Source organism: Mizuhopecten yessoensis, unplaced genomic scaffold (assembly GCF_002113885.1).
Source record: "Mizuhopecten yessoensis strain PY_sf001 unplaced genomic scaffold, ASM211388v2 scaffold6697, whole genome shotgun sequence".
Taxonomy (NCBI): Eukaryota; Metazoa; Mollusca; class Bivalvia; order Pectinida; family Pectinidae; genus Mizuhopecten; species Mizuhopecten yessoensis.
The window spans coordinates 230,652-242,375 of NW_018406679.1; the positions used below are offsets into that span (position 1 = coordinate 230,652).

The 11,724-nt window shown below is 38.2% G+C and overlaps 2 protein-coding genes across 3 annotated transcripts in view; both read right to left on the minus strand.

Annotated features, from left to right (window-relative positions):
- LOC110452470 (general transcription factor 3C polypeptide 5-like) overlaps positions 1 to 11,724 on the minus strand; it is a 58,855-nt gene that overhangs the window by 29,614 nt on the left and 17,517 nt on the right. For both annotated transcript variants that reach the window (XM_021501028.1, XM_021501029.1), the window contains exon 7: positions 8,898 to 9,014. In XM_021501028.1, coding sequence (XP_021356703.1) covers positions 8,898 to 9,014 — 117 coding nt within the window. The remainder of the gene's footprint in view (positions 1 to 8,897; positions 9,015 to 11,724) is intronic.
- Positions 4,929 to 8,831, minus strand: LOC110452471. Its single transcript, XM_021501031.1, has 3 exons — positions 8,209 to 8,831; positions 7,209 to 7,339; positions 4,929 to 5,826 (listed from the first exon to the last, which is right to left on the minus strand). Exons 2-3 carry the CDS (start codon positions 7,312 to 7,314, stop codon positions 5,369 to 5,371), a joined length of 564 nt encoding a protein of 187 aa, XP_021356706.1. The 5' UTR covers positions 7,315 to 7,339; positions 8,209 to 8,831; the 3' UTR covers positions 4,929 to 5,368.

Genomic DNA, 11,724 nt, shown 5'->3' on the forward strand with positions numbered 1-11,724 from the left:
CGCCCTACAGTATACCTCAATACTAGCCACCGCAGTCATCCAGCCAGGTCACCCTACAGTATACCTCAATACTAGTCACCGCAGTCATCCAGCCAGGTCGCCCTACAGTGTACCTCAATACTAGTCAACGCAGTCATCCAGCCAGGTCGCCCTACAGTATACCTCAATACTAGTCACCGCAGTCAGCCAGCCTGAGGTCGCCCTACAGTATACCTAAATACAACTTCTTGACTTGAACAGGTAGATCACACGGTACATGTACTTGATAATTCTGTCACAGTACATCCACAAACTTATAAGTCCCCCCAGGAAATCTTGTTATACACCTGGATTACTATTCCTGCACTCAGTGCCCCACATAACAACTATCCTAGGCCTCACCTTCTTCACTCCTGTGAGAATATTTTATTAATTTGGTTTCCCTATATCCTAAATCTTCTGAAGTGTTTTTTTCTGTGAAGTAAACATCTTGTGATATTTACACCCCTTGTGACATCCTCACAACACAAAATCATATGATCTGCTCTTGCTAAACCATCCAACAAATTTCCCATAAAAGAAAACTAGATGATTTGTTAACATAGCATGTTGGTTTTCTTTTTATTTCAATATATCCTGCTTAGAAATGTCCATACATTTATATATTACATTACTGTGTGAAAGACTTGGAAGGATCGTCTTATATTTAATTGTGAACTAAATCTTTTTCCTGTCATGCTTTCCCAAGCATGTCCATTTCTATATTTATGTATTGCAAAAGAAATGGTATGAATGAAAAAATATTTTCTGAGTGTTTGCTCAAGTTTAAAATTTCATTCAGACAAAATTTTACTATAAATAGTGATGCATTTTGTATTTAAAGATTTTTTTAAATTTTCATTCATAGATTATCATTGCAGCATAACCTAACCTATGATGTTATCTGAGATTTTAAAAAAGATGGTGAATTAAAGGAAAAGGCAAGGACATACCTCACCTCTTTAAAAACTTAGTCTTTTTAATGTTTGAAAGCAAACTAATAACTTTTTAAAACATGAAAGAGAAAATCCTCTCAAAACAGGTAGAATCACATCTGTGATCATCACACTTTGAAAAATATGGGCATAAAAGCATTGAAATATATGTAGTCAGAAATGTTCCCACATAAATCAACATTTCAGAGTTTAATATTCTTGTTTGTGTATCATAATTAATGTGGTGTAAAACTACTGTAATTATCTTCATGGTAACCGTTTATCACACATGAACAAGTCAAAACAGGGACAGATAAACATGTGTCCATAGTATAAGAGATCTATAAAACATTTATTACTCTGTAGACTGACCAATTTTTTAGTTTGTTACATTAAGAAAGTATTTTTTGATCAGGGAAATTCAATCCTAGATTTGTATTGGTGGTGGTGATGGTGATGGTGGTTGTGATTGGAGTGGGGAGGGGAAAGGAAGTGGGGAAGGGGCAGACAGACAGTTTAATTGATAGTGTTAATTGTTTTACTTGTTCATACAGCACATTCTGCTTTATGTTTTCGACTTCACTTAGCTCAGACTGAAAGTTTATGGTCTAGGGGAGATAACTTCATACAAAAATTACCAGTTGTAAATCACTAATTTGAAAAAAATAAAAAACATTTACATTGTAATAGCCTAAAACACTTGAATTGGTTGTAACAATGGACCACACTGTATACTTGTATAATAGTGTACATCTACGGTGAAACCTGACTTAGGGACTGAAGCAGTCCGATATTATGTCAGGTATATATAAATCAGAGTTAAAGACAGAAATAGGTCTATAGAGGCTGAGAAATGTCAGTTCCCTTATTAAACCACATAAGCTTGCTCTATATCTCATTGCAAAACTCTATACATGTATCAATTTACCATTTAATTCATTATTGCAACAAAGCAATAAAGGTACACGCTGATGAATTTCATTTATCACTGGATGTCCTTATAATCAGGAATTGATAAAGCCTATGATATTTTGGGAAATTTGTACAAAATTTTATATCAATATGAAGGGACAAGTCTACTCTTTACAATACTGTAGAAGAAAAGTCTTTGTGACGTCACTCGTGTCATCAGTAGTTACTCAAAGTTGGATACCCGCGAAAAACAAAATGACACTTCAGTACCTGGTGTGGGCACCTTTTGCACGAATCTCCTATTCATAAGAACATTTATTCGCCTTAAGGGAATGTTGTTCCATTCTTGCGTTAATGCTGCGATCAACTGGGCGCGGTTAGTTGGGGGGGTTTTGACGTTTACTAATATGCCTGTCCACCTCATCCCACAGATGCTCAATGGGAGACATGTCGGGGCTATATGGGGGCCATTCCAGAGCATCAAGCATTGTCTTGCTGAAAAATTAGGTTATGACGTCTGAGAAGTGGAAGGACATGTGGTTGGAGGATCTGGTCTCTGTATCGAACGGCATTGAGGTTTTGATCCAGGACCACTAAGGGGTATTTCCATGGGAGATGCCTCCCCAAACCAATACAGAAGCCCCACCGAATATATCGCGTTCAACCACGCATGCGTCGGCGAAACGCTCACTGTGTCTGCGATATATCTTTTTCTTCCGTCTGAGCGATACAGACAGAATCTAGACTCGTCGGTGAACATCATACCCCTCCATCGACGCATCCCAAACCTATTTGGGCCATGTCTGCGCATCCAGTCAAGACGCACTTGCCGCCTCCGTGGTGTCAGAGGTGGCCCGACATAAGGTCGGCGCGCAATGATTCTCTCGGCACGCAAGCGGTTCCTGGCAGTTTGAGGACTAATGGGTCCGCCATGAGTACCTAAGGTATGCGACGCAGTCTCTACAGCAGTCTTGAATCTGTAGCGCAAGTGCGACAATCGAATCGCCCTGTCTTGTCGTGCGGTCGTTACACGCGGAAGATCGCTCCTGGGACAATCGGAAACTAACCCAGTAGCACGGAAACAGGTACAGAGACGGTTAATTGTACACGGGCCAACACCAAACTGCCGTGCGATAGCAGTTTGGCTATGACCATCCATCAACATCGCAATTGCTCTACCCCTCTGAATTTGCGTTAAGCGTGGCATCTCAGTCAATGGTGAAATCAAAATGCCAACGTGGAAAATTAATGTGGCTGAACTTAAGAGTATCCGTTGAGATTATTTGTTTGAAAAACTCCGGCTTGGCTTGATCACACCACGTGATTTGGACTAAAGAAGCTCACAAAGTCACACAATGACATCGTCACGCTTTCCTGATTTTGATTTTAGGGTAGATTGTTGAGAAGGGAGATCATTCTTGATGTAATACCTGACCAAATATTCCATTATTTCCTTACAGCTAAGATGTACTGCAGGGGGGGTAGACTTTGTGCGTTTCTTTTTTTGTTCAGTATATATATAACAATATGAAAGGCACAAAAAAAGACATTCCTTTGAATACTATTTTTGAATATTCTAAATGTTTTTAAATAACTGTATAGACTAATCACAGGGATAATAATCATATTGTTTATAAAACTTTTAATTGTATAGAATATAATAATCTTAGAACTACAGTAATTTTTTTAAATCATAATTTTTCAGAGTTAATGTAAGAACTATTACTGTCCAATAACTCATAGCTATTAACCAAGTGAAATTGTTATTACATTACCAAGTATTGGCAACATGGTGGAAAATTGATAATGGCCCTTTCCCAAGGATCTGCTGCTTTCGTTTATCATGATCCAAACAGTTGGACAGGCTTTTTGTATTGTCTAGGGAGATGTAGGCAGGTTAGGTCTTCCCAGACAAAACTACAAGGCTACAGTTCCCAGAGAAAGAATGACAATAGATTCAGTATATCACATGACCATAAACTATTGGAGTATGTTTAGGTTTCAACTCTTTATTTCTTTCAATGGAATAAAAATTGGACATTGATCAATTCAATTGAGGACATTGTATCATGGCTAAATTCACCCTTCCATGCCACGCCCCCACGTAGCAACCAAAGTCTCGTGACTACATACTCCGACAACAAATGTAAACAAGCCATAGTAAAATTTTGCCCATGGCGATGGCGGCAGCGACTGTTGCAGGACTCGGGGACATTCCCGATGATTTTTGTATGGAATACATTCAAGATGCAAACATTTCTGAAAAATGTTTATCCAGGGGAACTATTTATTTAAGAGAGGGCTATGTCCACAACCTAAATTTAACAAAAAATGATGTCCAAGCGGAGGTGGCAATCGGAGGCAGATGCTACCGAAGCATGAGAAAGGGGGAGAAGCCACACTTGTTAACATTACATGTACAGTAGGCTTACCAAAGAAGTGTGTTAAGGACGCATACTGTTCAGCTGGGTAATTATCCAGTTTGGGTCTGTCGAGTTCCGTTTTTCTTTTCTTTTTTTAATTAAACGGTTGTTCAAAATATCATGCAGTGATGTACGTTGGTTTCCTTGTTCAGACGTTTTTTTAAATAGCGGTATCCGCGGCTCAATACTTGGCAATTCTCCCTATTTAGGAGGGAGACTCACGAGTTTTACATCTACATAGTAATGACCACCTTCATCTATTTGAAGATCATGTCATGTGATAGTGGGTGCTAGGCCAAGAGAAGAAATTGAGCAAGTTAAACTAGTGAATTTGCTAAAATTTCATCTGAAAGAACAGCTCAAAAGATGCCATTTCCTTAGGGTGTACAGTACATACATACATTTGTTTTAATCTCCCCGATGGACATTTTAAAAAGTTGGCAAGTATGACAAGCTGGTGTTAAACTGTTTATTTGTGTAATCTTACCTATAGCAATATGATCATATATGAACCCCCTATATATATGTGTGTACCCTAAACTACAGACTGTAGTGCAGGCCTAACGTACAATCATGGCAGTCAATGAGTCATTAAAAATGCAAAAATTATATATAACAAAAGGTGGACATTGATTGATAACGTTAACAGTCATCTCCGACATCTGTTGCTGTACTGTGCGATTACATCCAAATAAAAACAAGGGAGTAGGCCCTATTCAAAACATTTGTTCCTAAATGTACTGTTTACAGTGAAGAAATAAAAAGTCTAAAACATGAGTCATATTAATTATATTTAATTATTCCTTTAATGCACTCATCCAAGTCCTGCAAATGAAGTGAATAGCAGCTTACATAAAGGCATAACATAGACATTTATCCCTCCCTTTTGTCCTCTTTTTAAGGACAAAGCATTAATTCTGTTTTGATAACAAATCATCAATACATTATTACCCCATGCCCCATTCCCAAATTATATAGTATTACCCTTCCTCCATTCTTCAATATCTAAGAGTGACAAGATCTGATGTGCAGCAGGCCTAGTTTACAAGTTTCTTCCATCTGCGACAGGGACTTGCGAACTTACAACGTTTCACGGTATGCCAGAGGTTCGCATCCTGTTCTGCAAATCACTGCTTGAGTGGAGATAGCAAATCTAAAAGCCAGATCTTTAAGACCAAAGTTGTGTCGCAGTCTCATCAATGTTAACAACAGTTTATCCTCGCACTCCATGTTAACTATGTCTTTCCTGTTATTATGGTGTTGTTGGGCCTGAATAGTGAGAAAGTCAAGTAGGGCCTGGAATGTTGAGAATTTGAATCCTGTATAATATTCAAATAATCCTTGAATCTGTGATTCCTCCTTTAAAATCTCCTGAACAGTCAGTGGTTTGGGTTTGTCATCACTTACAGGATTTCCCAATGTAGCTTCATGTTGTTCATACCACACTCTGTATTCATTGAATAAGACTTCAGACTGATGAACTTGTTGTTGTAGCCTCTTGATTTCAGCTGCTGCTGATAGCAGTTCCAAAGATGTTCCTGAAAAAAAGTTCTATAAATAAATCAAATTCAGCTGATTTTATTTTATTTTCAGTCTCAGAAGAATGACATTGCTTTTAACAATGGCAATGTCATGTCTTGCTGAGAAATGATTTATACCCAACCAGTAAAAGTTAGGTTGCCACCTTGTTACCAAGATTTGGTGGAAATATCAAAGGTTGCAATGTTGGAAAAGGCAACACGGTCCCAAAGTACCAACACCCTATGGAACAGACTCAGAGAGAAAAGACTTACAGCATCTCAGATGTTCAAAGTTGTAAACAGAAAGAAAGGTCCTACTGATGCTATGCTAAGAGATTTGTTTACAATAAAGACATTTTCTTCTGTAGCAACAGATTATGGTATTAGTAGGGGGAAAATTGCCAGAGAAAAATATGTCAATCAAAAGTCTGTCTAAAACATACATGTCCATGATTGTGGGTTAGTGATAAACAATTAATTTTCCCATCTAGCCGCCACACCTGATGGTAAAGTATGTGACAAAGGGGAGACTGGTATTGTGGAAATAAAATGTCCCTTTGTAGCAAGGCAGATGAGTATTACTGAAGCTTGCAATGTGATCCAGAATTTTGTACCTAGTTATGAAAACAATGTTGTAAAAATGAACAGAAAACACAACTACTATGTTCAAATACAGGGAAAACTGCTTAACTGCTATTCACAGGTGCTCCATGGTGTGACCTTGTTGTGTTCACAACAAAAGAACTGTTTGTTGAGAGAATTTATCCTGATATTCCATTTATGACCAAAATATTACCTCAAAAGATAAGGTATACCATATATAGCTTTACCTAAATCACACCAACTGAACAAACCCAATAATAATTTACACACATACATTGATATTGCCACAATTTCACATTAGAACTTGAAGCCTTTAAAATATATTGGTTTGCAATTCCTAGTCTCTAAAAATTGTATTAATTGATAATAGTTATACATGTATACAGTGAAACCTGTCTAACCTGACATTCACAAGGGCATAACATACTGGTAAGATTACAGAAAAATAGTCTGTCAATAGTCTAAATACACAGGTCATATACTATTATTTTCATAACACATGGGATTACAGCATTATGTGTAAAGTGTCTGAATAATCAGGGGTCGGACGAGACAGGCTTCACTGTATTTTATTCCAGTTAAAACTGGTATTAAATATTTAATGAAAACCAATACAATTGAAATTGTACACAACAATACCATAAGTGTTCTAGGACTATATACATATGGAGACTACATGCCAAATGAGTTTGATGTATAGTGCATAGTTCAGTTTCTGGTTTTATAGATAAAATGATATTTTGGTATCTTTCCATTTTCAAAATTTATCTCAGCTTTATACTAAAGCATATCTATACCTTGGACATCAGTTTGTACAAGATCATGTTCTTGCTGTGGTGCTGCTACATGGCCAGTACTGTCTGGAGTGTTAACTGGGACTGAAGTGGGCTGGGGATCCTCCATATCATTGCTCAGTTCAGTGCTGTGTCTTGACAATAAAGAAATGAAGATTTATTTTATTATGGGTTTTCAAGACTTAACAATTTAGGTGTAACCATAATTATTTACAATATGATCTCAATGTATTCCTCTTTTGATATATCACAACATTAAGACATGGAGAATGGGTTGAAAAAACCACCAAAGACTCATTGGTTAGAAACTAGAAAGGGATACATCTTTCAATAAAATCAATCACTTACAGTATAACTACATGCCCTGGATTAATTTATATAAAAAATCTTACTTTAGAATGTCTATTTCAATTTGTATGTATGCATACTTGACATTTTGGGAATAACAATTTGTTTATCAAAATGTTTAAACACCAAGGTATAAAGAAGTTAATTGATTATAGCTTATCTGATTCACTGCAACATATTTCCTGTCAGGACAATACTTTCTACTTGTAAAATCTATAGCACTGAAAAACTTATCATAATTGTTAAAGTCTAACGGTAAACAGTCAACAAGTATCTTCTACTTTCATTTTGTTGACATAGGGGCATGTAATACAGCTGTAATGTAAACAACTAATGGGTCAACAAAATGTTGGTTTTATTAAGATTAAAGATAATAATTGATATGTGTTTGCTGCTTGCACACCCGCAACTTTTTATATGCTTATGAATTAAACTAGCAGAACACAAGACATCAAAAAAAGAAATGATGATTCCGCTGTGCATGCCCCTGTGTTGGACCGACAGCTCTTATGTTTACACAGTGTCATAACAAGTTTTGCTCGAGATATTAAAAACATATGAATGAAATTGAGGATTATGTGAGTATTGCCTGTTTGGTCAACCATATACTCTGCTTTACTACATTATATTTTCTAATATCGGGATATAAACATACCTTTGAACAAACAAACTTGTGTCTATCTATATTTGTTGCGTTAAGCTGCGAATGGGGTCGTCCACAAGCCTTCACCCATCTCAGGCATGTTTCTAGGTTGGTTTTAGGGTTTTGGAAAGGGATTAAATGTCACACCGTTCTCCAATCTTTCTGCATATCGGCTGTCGCTGTTGCTGGTTCCCCAGGAGCACTTCTTCACCATTATTTCACTGCCGTTCGTATTTACCCTCGTGTCAATGTCCGACAAAGTTGTCGGAGGTAATGGCCGACAATCGAACTCGCGCTCTGATTGGCTGAATTTGTATAGCAACCGCGTTGCTAACAACGATGTGGAAGGGTGAATTGTCATTTTCTGTGAAGTAATCCATAGTCCCTGCCAAGCAACAGTTCACCCATCTCAGGATCAAACACTTTCTATTTTTTTCCATATGACCAACTCACTTGAACGTTAAACCCAAGACACCATAGCAGCCACCACAGACCATTGGTACACATTGGTAGCTTGAGTTGTGTGAGCAAGGTATAAACACTTTCTGTTTTATAGTCCATTTTAGGACCACTTCAAACATCAAACATAAGCCATCTGCATTAAAAACCAGACTGTTTACCACTAGGCCAAACCCGCTTATAAACCTATACTCTACAGTATAGTACCATTTAAAGAAATTGATAAAAAGATTTTTGCTTACCTTTCCATCATTCTTGTGTATAATGTGTTGTATCCTGGGAGCTCGGATGTCACAGAGCTGGTAGAACATCTGTCGACACGGTGGAATGGTGGTAGGTGTGTAGATAAACTGCTGTTCCTAAAACAGTAATGATATAATCTTAATTAGATGAAGAAAGGTTAAAATGAGAGATTCCTTCATAATTACATACATTTATTAAAACCACCTAACTATACATGTATCATACGTGCCCATGTGATTACCTGTCCGAGACACAAGCAGTATATATATATGATACGTGCCCATGTGATTGCCTGTCCGTGACACAAGCAGTATATGTATATGATACGTGCCCATGTGATTCCCTGTCCGAGACACAAGCAGTATATATATATGATACGTGCCCATGTGATTACCTGTCCGAGACACAAGTAGTATATATATGATACCTGCACATGTGATTACCTGTCCGAGACACAAGTAGTATATATATGATACATGTCCATGTGATTACCTGTCCGAAACACAAGCAGTATATATGATACGTGCCCATGTGATTAACTGTCCGAGACACAAGTAGTATATATATGATACCTACACATGTGATTACCTGTCCGAGACACAAGCAGTATATATATGATACGTGCCCATGTGATTACCTGTCCCAGACACAAGCAGTATATATATATGATACCAGCACATGTGATTACCTGTCCGAGACACAAGCAGTATATATATGATACGTGACCATGTGATTACCTGTCCCAGACACAAGCAGTATATATATATGATACCTGCACATGTGATTACCTGTCCGAGACACAAACAGTATATATATGATACGTGCCCATGTGATTACCTGTCTGTGACGACACAAGCAGAATATATATGATACCTGCCCATGTGAATACCGGTCCGTGACAAAAGTAGTATATATATGATACGTGCCCATGTGATTACCTGTCCGTGACACACGCAGTATATATATGATTCGTGCCCATGTGATTACCTGTCTGTGACGCCACAAGCAGAATATATATGATTCCTGCCCATGTGAATACCGGGCCGTGACAAAAGTAGTATATATATGATCCGTGCCCATGTGATTACCTGTCCGTGACACAAGCAGTATATATATGATACGTGCCCATGTGATTACCAGTCTGTGACACAAGCAGTATATATATGATACCTGCTAATGTGATTACCTGTCTGTGACACAAGCAGTACACATATGATAAGTGCCTATGTGATTACCTGTCCGTAACACAAGCAGTATATATATGATACGTGCCCTTGTGATTACCTGTCCCTGAAACAAGCAGCATATATATCATACATGCCCATGTGATTACCTGTCCGTGACACAAGCAGTATATATATAATACATGACCCTGTGATTACCTGTCCGTGACACAAGCAGTATATATATATGATACATGCCCATGTGATTTCCTGTTCGTGACACAAGCAGTATATATATGATACGTGCCCATGTGATTACCTGTCCGAGACACAAGCAGTATATATATATGATACGTGCCCACGTGATAACCTGTCCGAGACACAAGCAGTATATATATAATACATGCCCATGTGATTACCTGTCCGTGACACCTGCAGTATATATATGATACGTGCCCATGTGATCACCTGTCCGTGACACAAGCAGTATATATATGATACGTGCCCGTGTGATTACCTGTCCGAGACACAAGCAGTATATATATGATACGTGCCAATGTGATTACCTGTCTGTGACACAAGCAGTATATATATATGATACGTGCCCACGTGATTACCTGTCCGAGACACAAGCAGTATATATATGATACGTGCCCATGTGATAACCTGTCCGAGACACAAGCAGTATATATATATGATACGTGCCCATGTGATCACCTGTCCGTGACACAAGCAGTATATATATGATACGTGCCCATGTGATTACCTGTCCGTGACACCTGCAGTATATATATGATACGTGCCCATGTGATTACCTGTCCGTGAAACAAGCAGGATATATGATACCTGCCCATGTGATTTCCTGTCCGTGACACAAGCAGTACACATAAGATAAGTGCCCACGTGATTACCTGTCTGTGACACAAGCAGTATATATATGATACGTGCCCATGTGATTACCTGTCCATGACACAAGCAGTATATATATATATGATACGTGCCCATGTGATTACCAGTCTGTGACACAAGCAGTATATATATGATACCTGCTAATGTGATTACCTGTCCGTGACACAAGCAGTACACATAAGATAAGTGCCCATGTGATTACCTGTCCGTAACACAAGCAGTATATATATGATACGTGCCCTTGTGATTACCTGTCCTTGAAACAAGCAGCATATATATCATACATGCCCATGTGATTACCTGTCCGTGACACAAGCAGTATATATATTATACATGCCCATGCGATTACCTGTCCGTGACAAAAGCAGTATATATATGATACGTGCCCATGTGATTACCTGTCCGTGACCCAAGCAGTATATGTATATGATACATGCTCATGTGATTACCTGTCCGTGACCCAAGCAGTATATGTATATGATACGTCCCCATGTGATTACCTGTCCGAGACACAAGCAGGAATTCTATATGATACGTGCCCACGTGATAACCTGGCCTTGACACAAGCAGTATATATATGATATGTGCCCATGTGATTACCTGTCCGTGACACAAGCAGTATATATATGATACGTACCCATGTGATTACCTGTCCAAGACACAAGCAGTATATGTATATGATACATGCCCATGTGATTACCTGTCCGTGACACAAGCAGTATATATATGATACGTGCCCATGTGATTACCTGTC